The 22,459-nt window shown below is 35.8% G+C and overlaps 1 protein-coding gene across 2 annotated transcripts in view; it reads right to left on the bottom strand.

The window, feature by feature from the left end:
- Positions 1–17,067, bottom strand: part of LOC111570748 (SH3 domain-binding protein 4-A-like) — a 38,527-nt gene extending 21,460 nt beyond the window's left edge. The window contains exons 1-4 of one of the 2 annotated variants that reach the window (XM_055008652.1): positions 16,832–17,067; positions 12,187–12,333; positions 6,051–6,211; positions 1,687–4,040 (exon numbers count right to left, since the gene is read on the bottom strand). In XM_055008652.1, the coding sequence (XP_054864627.1) occupies positions 1,687–4,040; positions 6,051–6,174 (2,478 nt within the window). In that variant the 5' untranslated portion in view covers positions 6,175–6,211; positions 12,187–12,333; positions 16,832–17,067. The remainder of the gene's footprint in view (positions 1–1,686; positions 4,041–6,050; positions 6,212–12,186; positions 12,334–16,831) is intronic. The other variant, XM_055008651.1, reaches the window with a different exon arrangement.
- Between the last annotated feature and the right edge of the window lie 5,392 nt (positions 17,068–22,459).

Raw genomic sequence — 22,459 nt, forward strand, 5'->3', positions numbered from 1 at the left:
TTTCATGTGACGGCTGTTTTCTTCGCGAGCCTCCTCAGGCTGTAAGACAAGTCGTTTACCATTCATGTGACTGAGTGTGAACACCGAATCCTTCCAGTGCACACTGTTTCACGCTGTACGACTCCACTGCAAAGAAATCATCATCAATAAAACACTCCGATTGTTGGAGAAATGTGACTTTTTTGCCAACACAAAGCAAAACTAATGATGCAGCAGCCAGCCAAGAGACACCGACAGTCCTCTCTTACTTTGTCAAGTGAATTATTTATGAATAAAACCTACTGCTTATTGTTATGTTAATGCAGGACAGTTTTCTTTTACATTTATATTTATCTGGGCAGTAAATGCTGAGCATGAATGTACTTTTCAATAGCCTCTAACAGCTGAGGAATTACAGCAGAATGGCATCAATTATGCAGGAATGAACAATTCAGCGTTTGTGAACTACAACGAAATGGTCTGTTTTTTTCTTTAACACCAGAAAGTGAAACTTTGTCTTTTGGAAACTTTTTCTGAGCTAAATAACTAATTGAACTTTAGACCACCAACAGATTTTCAGCCCCATATTATGACAACTTCTGAAGCCACTTTTGAGGTTTCTACATCGAGAAAAAGAAATGCAGTTACGCAACTAAATCAAAAGAAGGAACATCAGGGAATTTTTAAAATGGGAAACATACAACTTTAAGTGTTTTGCACTCAGCAGGAACTTAAAGCAGCTGTCCTCATTCAAGAACCCAACGGGACCAGACTAAGGCCTGGAAAATCCAACATTAGCTGCACGACAGAGGAGACCAGGTGGACTTGTTTTTGCTTTTTTTTGCAACTTCAAACTTCAACTAGTTCACAGTGAAAATGTTGGTGACCAGTGGGAACGACATAGTCTGCTACTTCTGTGGAAATGGGTCATAAAATCTACTTGCACAATAAAATCTTGGCAAAATCACTTCAATGCACTGATGTGTATTTCTGCCTGAAGGTTATCGCTCACTAAGCGTAAAGACAAATCTTGCATGATGTCTTTAATACTGTAACTACGACTGTCCATTAGGGACATTGCAGTTGATTTTCTGACTATGTGAAGAAGATTATGTATGCAAAATGTTCCCTTTTTTTCCAGCATGTTAACTCACTGCACCCCAAAATCTATCAGATTATACCCTTAATCAGTCAGAAACAGCAAAAAAAAAACCCATTCAATTATTAATTTTCTGTGCATTTCCACCAGCAAAAGTTATCAAAACTAAGCTAATAATTGTGAAATTTCATCCAAATCACTTAACGTCAAATGCCATCTTTTAAAATGCATCCTAAATATATAGATTTTGTTAAAAACTAAAAATCCTGTGCTTCTTGGCACAGTTGGTGAGCCATTCATGACTCAGCTAATACCAACAGACACTTGACATAAATTCAGGCGACTGAAGCGCACAATGTGTATATATACATCAGCAAATGAAAAATGTAAGCAGTCAAGTATCTATAGTAAGTTGAGTAGAGGAGAGAAATGATTGATAACACGTTTGTGCTTTGAAAAATGCTGTAAACGTTGATTCGTGGTTTATCTTGGAATTTCTTTTTAGAAATTAACTCCCTCCCTGTGCTCGATAATGATTTTGTCAATCTACAACGGCTATAATCTGATGTTATATGTAACACTGCAGTACTGAAACTTAAATGGCTTACCATCATTAGTTCCCGCTGGAAGGACTTCCTCTCCTTGTTCTCCATGCTGGTACACTCCTCTTTGAGCTTCTCCAGAACCGACGCCACCTTCTCCGGCTCGTTGTCCAGCTCGGTCCGACAAAAATAACTCAGCGGCAGGTTCCCATATCCCAATGCATCGGCAAACGCCCTCCAGTTACCCACGTTCTCCATTAAAACCGTCCTTACCATCGCGTAGATGTAGGTGAGAAACTTACAAGGCTTCAGGATCTGCTCCAGCAGCATTGTGGTGGTTAGGTCCGGCCCACACCAATAAATAGGTTTGACCTTACCCAGAACCAAAACGTTCTTGGCGTGGACAAGCCCCATCTTCCCCTGATAGTATCCAATGTACCACTCTTTGGTCCGCAGCTGCCCTCGCAGTTTGATTTTCTCCTCGCTGAGCAAAGCAATAACATCCCCCTTCTTGTACTCCAATAGATACGTACTCTTGTGCTGCCTGATCACCGTTTTGATCAACTTGCCAAATTTCAGGTTTGTAATGCACCTGTCCTGAAACTTTGGGTATTTGGAGGTGACAGCCAGCGGCGAGAGGACGATCTTATCCACCTCTTTCTTTTTCAGAAACCTCCTCTGGCCTGTAATCCTCGTTCCGGTCTTCGGTGGTGGCTGCGGAGTTTGGACGCAGAACTGAGTGAGGATGCAGTCGAGGGCGTCCTTCACCTGGACCCTGAGAGTGAAGTCGGAGATGCTGCTGGGGTTGTGTGACGTGATCATGTACAGCAGCCTGCTGACCTTCCCCAGTTTTACCTGAAATCCACGAACCACCCCGGCGCCCTCGCTCGCCTTCACCTGGTAGTTGGACATGTTGGAGTACAATCCGACCTGGAGGTCCTGAGGGTATCCCAACACAAACTGGTGCTTCCCCCAAAGCTGGAGGGCCACCGGCGGGGTCGAGGTAGCCTGCCGGCCAACCTCATTCACCAACAAGGTTTTGGGCGCGCAGTCATGCCCAAACATGGCCACAACAGCTTTGAAAGATGGGTGAATGTGCTTCGGTCCATATACACCCAGAGTTACTTTCCTCTGTACGTGGTCCCAAACAGTCATATTGTGGGTAATATACTGCGACTGGATCACAACAGCCACATACATGCAAGGCTCGAGACTATCCAGCTGCACCTGGACGGTGTCCTTATAAATGTAAGCGTTGGGGATCGGTGTGTAAGGCCCTTCTTTGCAATCACTTCGAACACAAAGCACTTCAGCAGAGTGGCAACTCTCTTTCTTCACAGCCACCGACACCTTCATCTCCAGCGTGATGAAGGACTTGGTCTCCATGTTGCTGAGCTTGATCTCCACCACAGGGCTGACGGTGGAGCAGTGGTCACTGTTGAGCTCCAGAGGAGGGTCCAGTAAGGCTTTCATGGAGATCTGCTGGTAGTCTCCGTGGCTAACATGGCCCTCAGGGATGTGTACACTGATTTGGGTGTCTGGAAGCTGAACAACCCCTCCATTACTGTCCAATCTGCACACAATGTTGGTCTCCACCGGCTGCGTCTGGCCCCATCCGGGACTCTGACCCAGAGAGTCGAGGTCATGGCAAGACCTGGCGAGCTTTCTGTGGTTCAACCAAGCGGTCCTGAAGTCCTCCCTGCTCTGAAACTGCTCTGGCACTGGAGCCTTAAGGCCCGTGAAGAACCCAGAAGAAGGTAATGTTGGATTTGCCTGCGCCTGCAGGACGGACAGTTCTGACAAACTGTGGGAGCGTTTACTCCTGAAAAATGGATTATCCCTGTGAAGGTTAGGTCCAATCTCTTGGATGGGGCTGGTAGGATTGGTGTTGTTAATATGGTAGCTGCTGAACCCGTTACTCATGATTGTACCACTGTTAAAGTTGGAGCAGGATGAAGGAGATGCCAGAGCGTCAAAGACAATAAGATCTGCAGAGTTCCTCACACCTATATCTTTGCAGTTTTGATCTAACGGGCAGATAAAGGGGTTCACAGAGAAAGGACTGTTGTTGTAAATCGTGGAGGGCTTCAGGCTCATTCCCGTCCACTCCCCGAGACCTCCAAACTCCTTCGACCCGTCCTCATACCCCTCCCCTAGACTGTCGATCATCCCACTGTCACTAAGCGAAGAGTTCCTGAAGTTGACCGGCTGGACGTAGGCGGCTGGGATGTATCCCATTTCTGTGTTGTTGTGGGCATACCACCACTCTCCACCTGATGTGTCCAGCACATAAAGGCGATCGCCTTTGGAGAATTTCAGCGTGGTAAAGCTGCTTGGGCAATAATCCTTTATGGCGACCACCTCCTGTGCAGCTCCATAGGAGGCTGAAGTGTCCAGCCTTAAGGCACTGGGAGAAGGCACTAAAAAGGAAAGAAATCACAGATTTATCTGTCCTGATTGCAAAGTGTTTTATAACAGGTTTGGCTCTGCTTTAGATAAGTGCACTTAATCAGATATTGACTGATTACTCACTGTGCTGCAGTTAACAGCGCTTGTCTCATAATCAGACACAGATATAAGGGACCGGTTTAACTAATCAGCCAGCAACAGTATGGATTAGACACAGAGTCTTTTGTGTAAAAGTGGGTCAATGGGTCAGTCTTTATGATAGAAAAAATAATAATCAAAAATACCTCCAAAATAACTAAAAGCTTATTTCTAATCATCTGAATCCAACCTGATTTTTTTCAGGTATGTATGAGGAGATGAACTGCATATATTACTATTTTTAGTCCACCTCATTAGAGTATATGGAGCATGTAAACAAAGCTGTAATGAAGTGAAACCAGTAAAAATTAAACAGCCAGATAAGAACAACGCCATTTTCAGCTGCATAATTTAATTGCAAAAAGATGAAAAGAACGCAATTAAAACAACAAATTATTCACATTATAGACATACTGAGTAATTAATCATAGTCTTGTACCTTGCAGAGCAGAGTCTGCATCTCAAACTTTTTCTTTTGAGTTTCATTACATACTACAACTGCCCCTACAAAGTGTAGTGTCTATAAAAACTATTGATCCCTTTAAACTGTTTTATTACTTTTCAACAGCGAGTCATGGTCAACTTAGTTCTCACAAAAAAAGTGTCAAAGCGAAACTGATTTCTACAAAGTAATGTAAATTAAGTAAAAATATGAAATGTAAAACAAGCAACTGCACAAATGTTCACCCCTTTAAAGTGACCCAGCTAATATGCTAGCTGGTAACGCCTTCAGAGTAGTCATAAATGTCTTGGTGACCAGTGACTGGACCTTCCAATACAGGTGTCTTTTTATTACAATCACTTGGGACACATTCACTGCACTCAGATGATCTCCATTTCAAAAATGTCTCGCGAGTCATTTTAATAATGGTAAATAGCATAAAGACTCCTGTATCTGAAGGTCCAGTCACCGGTGAATCAGTACTCCTGGATAGAACTGCACCATGAAGACAAAAGAACACTACAAGCAACTCCATGAGACAGTTATTGAAAAGCACTAGTCAGGGGATGGATAAAGTAAAATCTCCAAGTCAATGAATGTCCCTCAAAGTAAAGTTAAATTTATAATTAGGAAATGAAAACAATATGACTCATGTAAATCTGACTAGAACAGGACGTTCTAAAAAAACAGAGCAAGAAGGAAACTATTGAGGGAGGCCACCAAGACATCTATGACTCCTCTGAAGGAGTTACAAGAAACACACTAGTGAGGGAGGCCACCAAGACATCTATGACTCCTCTGAAAGAGTTACAAGAAAGACACTAGTGAGGGAGGCCACCAAGACATCTATGACTCCTCTGAAAGAGTTACAAGAAAGACACTAGTGAGGGAGGCCACCAAGACATCTATGACTCCTCTGAAGGAGTTACAAGACATACACTAGTAGGGGAGGCCACCAAGACATCTATGACTCCCCTGAAGGAGCTACAAACCTAAGATATTGCGTGAGTCACTTTAATGGGATGAAAATTTATGCAACCACTTATTTACATTTTATATTTTTCATTAGTTGACAATACCTTATAAAAATCTGCTTTTGCTTTAACATAAATTGCTTTTTCTTTTTTGCAAATTATTGTCAAAAATGGCAACTTAAATTAACCACGATTCAACGTTGAAAAGGGGACAATTTCCAATGAGGGTAAATATTCTTTAAAGGCATTGTACATATTGTTCAATGTATACATACAATTGGGAAACAGTAATTTGTCCTAATGATGCATTCATTATTGCAAAATCCAGTGTTTTTGGCGTATTACATTTGACATTTTCTATATTCAGACACACTAAATCTTTTTGCTGGTGTACTGTATAGTATGATAGTATGCATCCTAGGAATGCACCCATGATTTCTATGCTGTTACAGCAGTAAAACGCTAACCTTTGACATCGTTGAGACTGGCTCCAGTGACCCCTTCACTGAGGTCGATGAGCGTCCCTTCAGATTTGCAGCGAGGGAGGATGTGGTTGTTGTTCGTCACTCTGATGATTCGATGGGCAGCCATGGCCTGCTCTGATAAAAGCTCACTGGCAGCTGTTCACCTGGAAGGGAAACAGAGCATTTCAGACCATTTTAACCACATCTGCGCTCGAGCAAACGTGCAAAGACGTTGCTAATTTTCTAGATCAGTAGCACAGTCAAAGGTCAGAGGTGCAGCAGCAGAAAATAAAGCTGGGAAAGAGAATGAGCTCTCAGATGAACAGGGAGGGTTTTTCCTCAATCAATGCAGAGAGAGTCGGAGTGAAGGGGGGAAGAGGGAGATGCGATTTAGGAGAACAATCGAAAAGGCAATAAAGAATGAAACCAAAAGCGATTTAAGCTCTGAGTCAAAGTGACAGTGAAGAAGGTCAGAGACATAATGTAAAACACAAGGGAAGAAAGTTCACTCGTTTCTTTGCAGCTATAATACAATGTGGGATTATGTGGGACTGAATGCTATATTAGAGCAGCACAACTGAGACTGTTAATGTGATTTTATTAAAATAATCTATTATCTCCACACCCTACCAGTCGGACAAACTGAATACATTTACACATAAGGAACATCCCTCTAAACACCTTCATTTTTCATCCATATGTTATACTAGAATATTAATGCTAAAACTATGGGTGTTCGATGCTGCTCATGTTTTCTAGGAAGCTGTTTTAGATCAGTCCAACTCTGAAGTTTAGTGGACGACAGCCTGCAGTTGCCACAAACCCCCAGAATCTAAAATCCAGCTGGCATTTTTGTAAGGCGAGCTATCTTTTTTAAAAATGGCCAAAATTACGCATATTCTCAGAGCCAAAAACTGTAAGAAAAAAAAAAATAAAATCAACAGATGTTCAACTTTCTGACAGTCCTTCAACTTATCAAATGGGACTTTTGGTTTTGTCAGGAAACTTAATCAAGTCTAAGCTTAAAATCGCAATATTAAATCAAAATAAGATTATTTCAGACAAGAATTAAAAGAAAAAGTTCTTGCTCCAACCACATTCTGTATAAAACTAAAAATCTGGCTCACTTGGCCATAAAGTTAAAGCTGTTTTCCTGTGCTATATTTAAATCAACAAAAATAATACCATTATTTTACAGATATATGCCATTATTTGAAAGAAAACTTACATTAGGTTGTAAAAAATGGTACATATATCATCATAACTGTTATTTTACAAGCATTATTTTCTCTGTTTTGTTAAATTACGGATAATATCAAGTAAAAGCACTGAAAAAAATATTAATTTAGACATTAAACATTAAAAACAACCACAAAAACAAGCAAAAACTCAACATAATGTCCACATGAAATATCTGGGGTTTTTTTGCAGTGTTTAACTGTAAAACTATGGTTTTAAATCAGCAAAAAAGTCTCATTATTTCAAAGATATTTCCAATATTTGAAAGAAAAAGTATGTATATTAAGGTGTGGGAAAATGGTAAATATGTAATCTTAACTGTTATTTTACAAGTTTCCTCTGTTTTGTTAAATTACAGATAATATCAAGTAAAATCACAGAAAATAACCCATATTCACTTACATAAAATATTTTAAAAAATAACCACAAAAAGAGGTGAAATCGTCACATAATGTCCGCATGAAATATCTGTCCTTTTACAATGTTTAACTGTAAACTATGGCTTTAAATCAGCAAAAAGTCTCATTATTGCAAAGATATTTCTAATATTTGAAAGAAAAAGTATGTAAATTAAAGATCATTGGCTTTTTAACTATTTCTTTCATTGTTTTAAGTTACAGATAATATCAAGGAAAAAAAATCACAGAATAAAGTAATAATTTACATGTTGAATTCAAAAAATGCAATGTTGTCAGAGTTTAATGGTAAAAATGCCTTTTTTTCCCTACCTAAATCAACCAAAAATGTATTTATTTTGCAGTTATTTGTAGTTATTTTCACAGCTTTTTTTTATTTTTAAAAAAACTATTACAGTATTCCAGTTTTTTAGCATCATTTTTCCTGTTTCTTGTTGTTCCTACAGTGCATTGAGAGCAGGTTGTCAGTATTTAACTTGCTGGCTACTGTAGTTTAGTCAGAAATGCAGGATAACAATTCATTTCAAAGGTGATGGACGACAAGACAGTGAAGTTCTGCCACATCAAAGTGGGAAAAATTCAATGTTGTGTTTGCAATCAGGTATTTGTCCACATGTTTTCGGCCACATATCGTACATAATGTTGCAGAATTTTATTTATTGTCTCCTTTCTGCCCACAGAAACTGAATGCTGCAGCCTCTGGTGTTTACATCTCAGATCGTATCCAGCAAGTTACCAATTTCCTTGTCAGAATTGAGCTGCGATTCAATTTGTGTATGAAAACACGCAGTCAGCAGCGGACTGTAATCTGATTAGAGAGGCGACAAGAAATCGTTTCGCAGCAAAACGTCCCGAGAGACTTTAGGATTCCTGCAGGACGCAGTGGGAACATTTGCATTTGCACGCTAATGATGCCATTTTAATCTGATTAAAGCTCCGCAGAGTGCAGGAGACGCCGTGAAAACGCCTTTCACCGATGACCGCCGTTAGAGCTCTAATGTGTGAGCTGAAGGACTTTCATTCATGCAAGTTATCGGGTTTTAATGGAGCAGTTTTCAGTCAAAACTGAGAAAAACACACAGAAATGTATCATGCATTATTCCTCCAGCTCTGAATGCTGCTGCACACAAATGTTGTGACATTCCTGTGAGAGCTCGTTAAATTAGACTAATTAGAAAAGTAAACTTGTGTTTTTGGGAAGCTTTGTGTTGGTTTCAAGTATTTAGCAACTGCTGCTGAATTAGAATTTCTGCATAGAAGCGTCGTCAAGCAGCATCAAGGCTGTGCAAAGCGACACAAAACTACAAGCGAAACACGACCAAACGCTTTTTGGAATATCATGTTGGGAAAAACAAACTGCTGGAGTCCATGAAGTTATTTAACTCTTAAAAAAAGATTTGAAAGGGGTGTTATCGTTACAGAATCACAGCTAGTGACTGTAAAAATGGAGAACTTTGTTGCTGTTCCATCAATCTAAGCTTAAAATCTTGATATTTCATCACAATCATTTTATTCTATATGTCTCATTTATAAAAAAAAATCATCAAAAATAAGCAGTTTTAGTAACCAGATTCTGTAAAAGACAAAAATCTAGTGGATTTTGGTGCAGCTGTGATGCCGTTCATGGCTCAGCTGCAACCAACAGTCACATGACTACATTTCTAACTACATTTCCCATCATTCTGCTGTAATTCTTATTTGCAATGACACTGGATGTTGACCTGCTAAAGTCTTCATTAGCTGTTTAGTCCTCTGATTCCCAAAAACTCACAATTTATCATAGCAAGAAGCTACATTTTCATATTTAAGAACTTTTTCTTGGTAAGAACAACCAAACCTAAGCTGAAAATCAGGGTGTTTAATTAGAATTAGCTCATTCTGTGAAGTCCTAAATAGAAAATCTCCAAAAAATAAACTGTTTGTGTTACCTAGATTCTGTGAAAAACAAAAAATTCTACATTTTTCTACGAACCTGTGAAGCTATCAGTGACTGATCTGCAACCAAAAGTCACCTGACAAAAAAATCAGGGATTTTTTTTGTTGTTGGCTGAACTGCAGGCTAAGCAGAGAGGAGACCAAGATGCAAACAAACTAAAAATGTAAGCAATATAAAAAAGTAAAGATCAATAAAATAATAATAACATAGAGGAGCAAGTCATCATGGTGAAACATCTTTGTAGAGTTGATGTGTAAAACTGTAAATAAATAAATATCTATACTTTACAGAGCCTTAAATAATTCTTTTTTCCCAAGATGTTGCACTTTTTGTACAATGAATATTCAAAGAACTTAAATTGTTGTCCTTTTCTTTCATAATGTATTCAGATTTATAACTTTGTCACAGAGCACAGAAGCTATTTCTGAGTTTTATCTCCTTCTTCGTGGCTGTTTTGTTTCCACAGAGCTGCAGCACTTTAGATAGTAGTAAAAAATGAGCCCATAGTGAGCAAAAATGTGACTAAATCAACAGCAGAAATCTACCTGTTGAAGTCTTCAATCTCCAACCCTGATCACAAATTCTTTCAAATAATCAAAACTCCCAGCACATATTTGGTTCATTCCTTCCACGTTTTCCACTAAATTTGCTCATCGTCCTGCTCTAACTTGCGCCGCCTGCGTTTCTAAAACACTTCTCTGGGAGGAAGTGGTGTCTTCTTGTTTAATGGCTCCGGTCAAACTCCTGCCAGGTGACATTTCATTTTCCTGCACCTTGGTTCCTCGCTGGGGAGGAGGTTTTATCGATGCGCTCTGGAAAACGAGCGCTCAGCGGGCAGCAGGAGCAAAGCTGCGATCAATAACACGCCGGCAGACAAAGAAGCTTTGATATGACACCGAGGAGATCCCTGCTTCGTTCAGCGGGAGGCGAGGATGGATGTGGAAGGAGGAAACCAGGGTTTGGAAGATGCGACTGGAAACGCAGCAGGACCTCAGAGCAGAACTGGAGTCCTGCAGCTGGGCCTCCTGGAAGCCCAAACTTCCAGAAGACGTCCAGGATTTAATGTCACGAGCAGCTACAGAAACAGGAAATAGGACGGGATTCTTTAGATCACACAGATGCTGAATCACTTTTGTTTTACTTCACGTTGGCAGAGAAATTTCCACTACAGAGGGAGAAGAAACGCTGGAAAAGCAGCTTTCAGGGGCTCGGCAGCAAACTGCTGGAGGGCTGGTGCCTTTCTCACAACTGGAAACAGGGAATGCATTCATATCTGAGCCGGTGAAATATTCTGTGTTATTAACTCTCTTCAGTCGGAGCGTCGGGGAGTCGAAAGTTTAATTAGCCGAGAGTCGGCCGATCCTAATCCCAGGATGAATGCTGCTATAATAACCATCTCCAGCAGCCATATGCTCGCACTGACTTTATCATTTCTCCATCACAGCGGTTTAAAATGAGCAGATTACAGCATGGAGGCTGAGACACATCTGCCGGGTGGAAAACAAAACCCTCAACTTAACCAGGAGTGGCTGAAATTTGAATCTAATCTGAATTTCTCACATAAGGATTCAAACAGGAAGTAATCCCAGATCAAACAAACCAAAGGGAGCTTCCTCAGTCACGATCCTTCACTATCAGTTTAATAAAATGAAATGAAAACACCTCTAATGTGCATCAGTTTGACAGATAAAACCTCCAAAATCTGACTTCTTGAAGGCGTTTCGTCAAAATAGACCCTGAAAACCTCAAAAAGCTGCTTCAAAAACTCCAATAAATGTAAAATATCCACAGTATGTAGCACTGGTAACATCTGTGGGCATCTGGAAAAATGCTTAACATGTTGATTCCAGATTTAGTCATAAAAAAATTAAACCTTTCCTTTGTCGTTTGTGATGATTTATGACATTATAACTGCATCATGCTGTACAGGAGACATTTCTTGGTTTCCTTTATATCTAGTCATGGTTGTGCTGTTTGCATTCAGGTCTGGAAATTTATATCACAGTGAAAATATGAGCTCAACAAATGTGAGAGGAGCAAAAAAAATGCCTCATTTTGTAATAGAAGAAATTATTTACAGGAGGTCCTCGGTTTACGACGTCCTCGACTTACAGCGTTTCATTAGAGCTGATTTTGTGGAACTAGTTGGTGAACAGAGCGAAGAACTGATTGATACAGTGATGCACGTAACGGCTTTGTTTACATTTTTGCCAGAGTTCCAACTTACAGCGAAAAATCGAGTTACATCGCGCCATAGGAACGGAACTCCGACGCAAGTTGAGGACCTCCTGTACTGAGTGAATGTGTGCCATAGGTCATAAATTCAAGTATTAAGGTGATAAAATCTGTGACACCGTTTCCTAATTAAGACGGCGTTCAACAAATGCGCATCAGTTTGACAGATAAAACCTCCACAATCTGACTTCTTGAAGGTGTTTCTTCTGAAAAAAAACCCTGAAGAACATCAACAAGCTGCTTGATTTGGCTTCAAGCTGCACTAAAGGTCGCTTCTTTGATCTGTCCTGCAGGAGTTTAATTCAGCGCTGACCTCTGGAAGTCCAGCTGAGTCCGGCCTGCAGCTCTGCTCCCAGCATGCACCGGGAGCAGGACGGTTGCGTTCACCTGCGACGTGGCCGAGGGGGAAACTGCGACGGACAGCTGCTCGGGGTAAAGGATGTCCTTGAGAGTTCGCTCGCTGCCAAATGAAATCATAAAATGACAGCGGCCTCTAATTAGCAGCGTCACCTTTTACTTCAGAAGAGTTCAGTTAATTGTACAGCAGTTTAATGACGCTGCTGCTGGTGTGTTTCCATGAAGGTGGTTGATGAGGTTCATGCTAACTTTACACTCTGCAGCTGCAAAACTCACCAAGCGGCTGAAAAGGCATGCTATCATTAAAAAAAAAAGCCAAAATTAGACCATTTATCGGAGCCAGAAACTGTAAAAAACAAAAAAAAAGGGTCAGATTTTCAACTTTCCGACAGTCCTTGAATGTATCATCAACAAACCTGCGCTTGAAATCAAGATATTTCATCAAAATGACTTGACATGTCTCATTTGGATATTTGCCAAAAATAAAAAGCTTGCAGCAGATTCTGTAAAAAACTAAAAATTCTGCGCTTCTCGCCGCTATCAAAAAGCCACGAAGGAAACAGCTGCGACCAACAGTCACATGACAAAAATTCAAGGACTTTTTCTGGCTGTATTTCCACAGAGCAACTATGAAAAACAGACAGTTCTTCCTGTGTAGTTTTAATAGATGGAACTATCTGATTGAATTGAATTTAACTGTCTGTTACAGATTCCCTCATGTTGGTCTATGATGTTAAATACTGCTGTTTCCTAGATAAAACTCAACACTGAAAATACAACACAAAAATTCATAAAAAGCATGTTTTCTTACTATCAAATTACATGTTTGGCCTCTAATATACAGGATAACACTATAAAAGTCTCTCATGCATTTATTATTAACATTCTAGGGTAGAAAAAAGCAGAATTTTGTAGAATTTTGAGGTTGCAGAAAATGAAAGAGTTTTCCAACAGGTGCTTGTCTGCATTTCATTTCTAGAATATAATTTTGGACGACATTAGTGTCAGTTTTTTTAGGCAGCAATGTCAAAAAGAGCAAGATGTGGCATTGCTGAAATGTTGAGACATAAATATGAATCAGTTAAAGTTTAAATAACTGAAGTGGCAACAGAAATAAAGGACGCTAAATAAGCTTCTATGTGGATTGTATAAAAGCTGCAATTCTATTACAGTAAAGCATCTATTGTTGTTCCACACAAGATGCAAATTGACTGCAACTTTCCGAAAGTAATAACAATCTTTTTTGAGTAATAATTGTTTTTGTCAGACAAAAAGGTCAAAATTATAAGATAGAAGGCTGCTACTATGAGATAGTAGTAAAAGGCATGAGATAAAAACTCAAAAATATGAGACTACAAAACCCAAATTTGTATGGAAAATGTAAAAAATAGATTTTAAAAAGTCTGAATTTTAAATGATGAGAAAATTGAGATTAAAATTATCAGATAAATAGTCAAAATAATGCAATAAAAACTGCATTTACCCCATAAAAAATTATGAGATACAAAGTAAAATTATGAGATCAGAAAGTCAAAAATAAGAGATTAAAAAGCCTAAATTTGCAGGTAAAATGTAAAAAGTGAAATTAAAAGTAACAATGAGATGAAAAAAAGGAGAATGAAGAAAAGGTTAAGAATAAAAATATGAGAAAAAAGATCAAATTATAAACTAAAAACTAAAATTATCAGGTAAATAGTCAAAATAATGAAATAAAAACTGCATTTATCCCACACAAAATTAAAATTCTGATATAAAAGTGAAAAAATATGAAGTGAAAAATCCAAAGTATGACGTAAAAAGTAAAATTATGAGCTAAAACTCAAAAGCATGACATTAAAAGCAACAATTAGGAGAAAAAATTCAAACTTTGAACTTGATTTTTAGACGAATATCAGTGCAGATGAGTCGACTGAGCAACATTTCTGCTCCAGATGTAAAAAGTTCCTGAAGTAGCAGCGACCGACTAATAAATAAAAAGCCTTCCTCTTGGCATACAGTCAAGAACATTAATCCGCTCTGCGCCCAACGCCACCATTCATCGGCCGGGAAAGTCATCCGTAAAATATTACAGCCGCTGCTCTCTCCCCTCAGGACGAATTTCCAGGTAAATGAACCCACTAAGTGCTGACTTTCAGTCACTGCCACCTCCACCACCAAGGAGGTTCTCCAGCCAGCGGAGGAAGAAGAAGAAGAAGAAGAAGAAGAAGTCGACATCAGGGCAGCGCAAAGTCACATTTTCAGCGTTAAGTGTTTCCAGTGCAATAATTTACCTCCAAAGTCTCGATTTTCAGCAGGAAAAAACAGCCAAGCAGCACTTAAGAAGGCATTAGCAGACAAACGACGTGCCAAAAACCCGTCTGGAAGGAGTTTCCAACGTCATAAATCCAAATTTTGTGAAGGTGTGTCAAATTTCTTTGACAATTTTAACGTCCAACAGAGGTTTGGTTTGAGTTTGAATGAAAGAAAGAAAGTAAGAAAGAGGATGGATGGATGGATGGATGGATGGATGGATGGATGGATGGATGGATGGATGGATGGATGGATGGATGGATGGATGGATGAGGAATAAGCGGATAAAGAAGAAGAGGAAAGTCAGTTAACATAAAGTTGCTGATTCTGATCTAAATACTAAAGTTATCCCACATGAAGTCAAAATAATGAGATAACTGAAAAGTATGACCTGAAAAGTCCAAAGTATGAGAAAAAAGTCAAAATTCTGAGATATAAAGCCAGAAGTATGAGATAAAAGTAAAAGGTGTGAGATAAAAAAAATCTAAAATATGTACATTTGCCCTAAATTTGTTGGTAGAATGTAAAAAGTGAGACTAAAAGTAACAGTTATGAGAAAAAAATTTAAATAATGAGAAGACTAGGACTGGAATTATGAGGGAAAAAAATCTAATTATGACCTAAAAACTGAAATGATCAGGGAAATACTCAAAATAATGAAATAAATACTAAAATTATCCCATACAAAGTATAAATTATAAAATAAAAACTGAAAAGTCGAAAGTAAGAGATAAAAAGTAAAATTATTAGACAGAAAAGTCAATATGTGAGATACAAAGCAAAAAGTATTAACTAAAAAGAAAAAAGTATGAGATAGAAAGTAATAGATATGAGATAAAACTCAAAAATGTGGATTAAAAAGCTCAAATTTGTAGGTAAAATGTAAAAAAATTTGATTGAAAGTAATAATTATGAGAATAAATTAAAATGATGAGAAGATTAAGACTGAAATTATGTGGAAAACAAATCAAATAATGAGCTTAGAAACTAAAATTATCCCATACAAAGTCAAAATTATGAGATAAAAACTAAAAAGCACGACCTGAAAAGTCCAAAGCATGAGATAAGAAGTAAAATTGTGATAGAAAAGTCTAAGTTATGTGATAAACACTCCAGAATATGTAGATTATCTCCAAATTTGTAGGTGAAATGTCAAAAAATATATATATTAAAAGTAACAATTATGAGGCAAAAAACTAAAAATGTAGATTAAAAAGCTCAAATTTGTAGGCAAAATGTAAAAAATGAGATTTAAAGTAACAATTGTGAGAATAAATTAAAATGATGAGAAGATTAAGATTAAAATTTTGAGAAAAAAAATCAAATAATGAACCAAAAACTAAAATTATCAGACAAATAGTCGAAATACTGAAATAAATATTAAAATTATGAGGAATAATGTAATTATGAATTTAAAAAAATAAAACTATCAGATAAATAGTCAAAATAATGAAACGAACATTAAAATTATCAGATAAATAGTTGAAATAATGGAATAAATACTAAAATTATCAGATGAATTGTCGAAATACTTAAAGAAATACTAAAATTATCAGATAAATAGTCAAAATAATGAAATAGAACAGAATTTACTGTCACTGGACACCAAAACTGCACATATTTGTTAATATAAATATGCAATATGCACAACATAATAAATAGGAAGAACAGTAAAAGCACTGTTCCATGTCTGAGCGAAAGAAAAGCTAAGAGGGCTGAGGAAGAGGAGTTCCCGAGGAGATGAAGAGGAGGAGGAGGAAGAAGGTAAATAAATGCAGGAAAAGGAAAAAGAAGGAAAGAAGAGGAGGATGAAGAGTTTCCCTGGTGGAGAACACAGACAGAAGGAGGACTTTCAGCTTATCAGATGACCTTACTGGCAGGGCTGAGGAGGCGCGCACGGCCGCGCGTGCACGAGGGACAATACACGCTAATTGTCAGCTTATCATTTGCTGCTGCTAATACAGCTTTAATGCCAATGCACTGTAAATTAAACACGAGAAATAATGTATATTTGAACACAGTAGAAATATCAGCAGGTAGAATAAATCATCTAAATGAATTAAATTTACATGAAACACTAAACAAAGTCATCATGTGCAATAAATGGAATTAAAAAAAACTCTGGAAAGCTGCACGGACTCGTTATAGCACCGGATATTTGAAGGAAAAATGTAGTTATTTCTCATGCAAGTGAAGCCGAATTTATCTCCACATATTGTTCTGTTAAATTAACCACAAACATGCGTGATTGCACAGTTTTCAAAAATAAATCAGAGGAGTTAAGTGTAAAATTGGCCGCAAAGTGAACTGACCTCCGGCTGGCTGATGAAGAGACGCTTCATCTTCTGCGTCTTTCTCTCGGGTTTTCTCGCGTCATTTGTCCTTAAGGTGAAAAAGGAAAAAAAGAGAGTAAAAGAGAAAATGTGAGTTTGTTTCGACTCCGACAAGCTGTTTCTTTTAAAATTGTTTTTTTTTTTTTTTTTTTTTAACGGGGATAGAAGAAGCGACGCTCCGGAGCTCCGACCGTCCGTCTCTGCTCCGGTCTGCGGGAGGAATGAAGCCGCTGCTGGGAGGGAGGAGGCGGCGTCACCCGGAGGGGCGGAGACAACACGGTACACAACATACATACTACATGTGTGTGGAAATGCTTTTACTGTTTATACAACCACTGAAACTACTACATTCTCTACTTTATACTCCTCTATTCCAAAGACTACCTCGGATTCTCAGTCACATAATAAGAACATAAATTCTATATTTTTTACAAAGTATTAGATAGAAAGTAATAGGTATGAGATAAAAACCAGAAAATATAAAAATTTGCCCCATATTTGTAGGTAAAATGTGAAAAAAACAAGTAAAATGATGAGAAAATTGAGATTAAAATTATGAGGAATAAAATTTAATTGAACTTAAAATTTAAATTATCTGATAAATAGTCGAAATAATAAAATAAATGCTAAAATAAACCAATACAAAGTCAAAACTAAGTATGTAGTATTAAGTATGAGATAGAAAGTCAAAGGTACAGTAAAAGGTCAAAAATTTGAGATTTTCTCCAAATTTGTAGATGAAATATTAAAAAATGTTTGAAAGTAACAATTAGGAGAAAAAAAATTAAAATGACGATAAGATTATGACTAAAATTGTGAGAAAAACTATTCCAATTATGATTGAAAAACTGAAATGATCAGGGAAATTGTCAAAATTATGAAATAAATACTAATATTATCCCATACAAAATATAAATGTGAGATAAAAACTAAAAAGTATGACCAGTAAAGTCCAAAGTATGAGATAAGAGCTAAAATTAGTAGACAGCAAAGTCAGAATTATGAGATAAAAAGTCAACCGAGAGATAGTAAAAATTATAAGATTAAATGTCTAAATTAAGAAATAAATTCAGAATTATGAGAAAAAGTATCTTAAGAAATCAAAAAAAGAATGACAAGATTAAATGTCAAAACTATGAAATGAAGCATCAAAAGTCTGAAAACAAAAGTTAAAATTGTGCCAAAGTACTAAAAAATAGATAATTGTCAGATTTTAAAAACAAACAAACATGCTTATGAGGTAAAAAGTCCAAATCATGGAAAGAAATTCAAAATTGCAAGATTAAAAAAAAATTGTAAGATGAAATATCACATTCATGAGACAAAATGTCAAAATGTTGAAATAGAAAGTCAGAATTATGGGGGAAAATATTAAATTATGAGGAGATAAAGAGTCAAAGTTGTGATGTAAAAAAACAAAATTCTTAAATTAAAAAGAAAAAATGCAATAATAAAATACTAAATTGTGACAAAAACTAAAAATTCTGACACAAAGTAAAAATTAGGAGATGACGAGTTAAAATTTAAGAGCTAAAAATCCAAATAAAGCTTTGCTGAAGTCAGAATAATGAGATTGAACCTTCATGAAAATGACTTTGCTTCCTGCTTCTTTCCTTCCAGTGGTGAAGCTGGACTCTGATTCAATTTAACTTCCTTTAATTGACAAAAACAAGAAGCAGAACGTCCATTAAACTCCCATTCTTTACTGCTGCAGCACACATTCTGAACAAAGAACCTGGGCGTGATTTTCTTTCTACTAACAGAGGACAGGAACATCAGACCGCCACAATAAAAGCGTCTCTGGAGTCAGTGGTCTTCATAAATAAAGCTGAAGGTAAATGACTCCTGCAGCTGGACGGTTTCTGCTAATGAGCTCCGGTTCTCTGAGAGTTTGGTGATTAAACACCGTCAGCGAGATAAAATCCTCCGAGGCTGGAGTCTGGGTGACTCCACAATAAAACGCACAAAAAAATCCAATTATTCTCCTGTCTTTTGTCAGAAAAAAAAGTCTGCTGGGAGCAAAAACCTTTAACCGTCAGAGTTTGATGAAAGAGCACCTGATGAAGACTTGATGACGGTTTAAAAGGAGCATTAAAAAGCTGTGGGAGCTAAAAAAAAAAAAAAAAAAATAGAGGAAAACGTTGACTGTAACAGAGCTTTAACCTCTAATCTGACACTCAGTGATTTGTTCTCTTTTCTCTGCTGGATAAAACTACTGTCAAGTTGTTCTGGAAACAAAAAGGCGACAAGAAGAAAACAAAATGTCTTAAAGCAAAGAGGAGGTTCGGACATCTCGACTCAGAATGAAATATTTCACTTTGACATGTTTCCATCTGAGGATTACATCGTCTGGAGTGATGGTTTTACCTTCAAAAGAGTCACACTATCAATCTAAAAAGTGAATATTATGAGATAAAAAGTTAAAATTGTGACACAAAAAGTCAAACTATAATCAAAACAATCACAAAGCATGAAATAAATTAACAAAATTATTCAATAAAAGTAAAAAAAAAGGGTTAAACAGTTCAAAAGTTTTAAAAAATCTGAGATAAATTGTCAAAATTATGAGCTAGAAACATTAAAGTTATGAGATAAACATTATGAGACAAGATTTCTAAACTATGACAAAGATTCAAAGTATGTATGAGATATGAAGTCAAATCCAAATTATGGGTTAAAAAGTTGAAATTAGAAAAACTGTCAAAATTATAAAACAAAAAGTCAAAATTCTGAGATATAAAGTTAAAGAAGATGAGATATATAGTAAAAAAATTGTGAAATAAAATTTCTAAATTATGAGAAAAGATTTCTAAATTATGACAAATATTCAAAATTATGCATGAGATATAAAGTCAAATCAAAATAAAGACTCAAATAATTCAACACAGTCAAATTTATGAGATAAAATTTCAAAATTTTGACAAATATTCAAAAATATGTATGAGAAAAAAATCTAATCAAAACTATGGGTTAAAAAGTCAAAATTATGAGATAAACAATCCAAATCATAAAATATAAAGTCAAAATTCTGAGATAAAATTTCACAATTGTGAAACAAAAATTCTAAATCATGAGAAAAGATTTCAAAATTGTGACAAAAATTCAATAGTACATATGAAACAAAGTCAAATCAAAATTATAGGTTAAAAAGTCAAAATTATGAGATAAACAGTCAAAAATATGAAATAAAAATTCAAAATTGTGACAAAATTTCCAAAATCGAATATAAATACTCAAAATTATGAGACAAAATTTCTGAAATGTGACATAAACAGTCAAAAGTATGAGATAAAGACAAAAGGATAAAGAAACATCAAGTATTCCATTCAATCTAATGCCATCTATTCTGACTTTGGAGGCTGTAGCTGCACGCTGGATGTCAAAATAAAAGCTTCTCCTGTTAATTAAAGCGCTGTGCTACTTCTACATCTTGACAGCTGACGACCACAAAGCCAGACCAGAAAATCACATATTTTATTCTCCTTTAACTGACAGTTTGGACTCCTTTTGACCAGTAAATCCACCTGGACGCTCAGGAGATCAAATCCAGCACCTCCACCGATATGAATATAAAGTAGAACCAAAGAAAACTTTGATCAGCTCAGTCAAAGAAAGAGGTGAAAGCTAAACTATCAGTGTTTTTTAACTGGTGAGTGATAAGCTGCTAAAATTAGATTTATATCAAGGAGAGAAAAATGGTAAACATGTTTTCTAGTTTGCTAAATTACAAACAATTAGAAAAATCTTACTTTCAAAGTATTAATTTAAATATTATCTGTAAAAAACACTGTAAATAACATCCGCAAATCTAAATTTCCATCGATTAAAGGACATGCTCTCTTACTTTCCTTTCTATCTGAAACAGTTAGTTCAGTAATTGATTACTTGTTTAAAACTTTCATCAAAGAAAAATGACAAATATTTCTTCAATCTAACTTCTCAAATGAAGTCAAGATCTGCTGTCGATCTCCGTTCCCACTGTAAAACATTTTTATTATGCATTTTATAAAGTAAATCATTGTTGCTGTTTTTTTACACATAATGAGTAAAAACATAGAAAAAAATGTAAAATTCAAGACTCATTTATACAGTAACATAGAAAAACAGGCTAAAACTGTAGATTATGTCAAAATGAAATGTAAAAAAATTGTATTTTTATAAATGTTCATTTATTCTTTTACAAAGTTTGACTATAAATTATATATATATATATATATATATATATATATATATATATATATATATATATATATATATATATATATATACATATATATACATATATATACATATACATATATATATACATATACATATATATATACATATACATATATACATATACATATATATATATATACACACACACACACATATACTATATGAATAGTACAAATTTTCCTGTTTTGTTGCATACAGATAATATCTAGTGAGTCTGTATTTTAAAAAATAGCAAATTTGTTTCACAACTATAAAATTACACTTTTTTATGTATTTAAAATTATATTATGTATTTAAAAAAGCTAAAAAATACTAGTAGTATTTTTCAGATTATTTTCACAAGTTTCACAGTTTTTTTTTAATTTACAGTATTTCACCAGCTTTTAAACATATTTTTCTGGCATCCTTGCTGCCTGATATTTATTATTATTATTATTATTATTATTATTATTATTATTATTATTATTATGATTATGATTATGATTATGATTATGATTATGATTATTATTATTATTATTATGATTATGATTATTATTATTATTATTATTATTATTATTATTATTACCTCTTTAATATTGCACTGTAAATACAGGCAAACAAAGTGAATAACAACCCATCAAAAATCTGTATTTTTACAATTAGTAAACGCTTCATTTACAATATCTGACTGTACACTATTACTGTATTAAATTAGCAAACATACTATTTTACCGACATTTGCATTTATTTTAAAGAAAAAAATGTTGTCTATTAAATAAGAAAACAAATAAATGTTAAAAAATTAAAAAATAATGTCAACATCAAAAATTTCTATTTTTAAAAACAGCAATTTCTTCTTTCATTTTTATTGCATTGAAATGAAATAAAATGTAATTATTTTGTAATTATTTGTTTTTTTAGTTTTTTATGTTACAGTACTTCTCAGTTGTGTGTATTTTCTGTACTTTTTAAATTTATCTACTATTTTTTTTATGTTTTTTTTAACAGCTTTAACTGTAATTTATTATTTTTTTTTAAGTGACAAACATCCTGTTGGTTTTCAGTCTCAGGGAGCTTTTAAAGGGAGCAACACATACAGCTAATTAGACCAAAAACAGAGCAGGAAAGTTGTTTTTACATCCTAATTAATCGCAGCATATGAACTAGAACTCGTCCTCTTCTGTCTCTCGTACAAAGCTCGTTGTATTCGTGAAAAGTCTCCAGAGACGTGAACATCTAGCAGGAAAAATTCTCCACTTTCAGCCCGTTTTCTGTTCATGAGCTCTTGCCTGCTTCAAATTCAGGATTTTAGGAAGCGTCTCCGTCTGATGGACGCTGCAGCAGCAACACAAAGCTGTGAGATTTATACGAACGTCCTCCTTGGTCTGTGATGGATATGTGAGCTGT

Source organism: Amphiprion ocellaris, chromosome 24 (genome assembly GCF_022539595.1).
Source record: "Amphiprion ocellaris isolate individual 3 ecotype Okinawa chromosome 24, ASM2253959v1, whole genome shotgun sequence".
Taxonomy (NCBI): Eukaryota; Metazoa; Chordata; class Actinopteri; family Pomacentridae; genus Amphiprion; species Amphiprion ocellaris.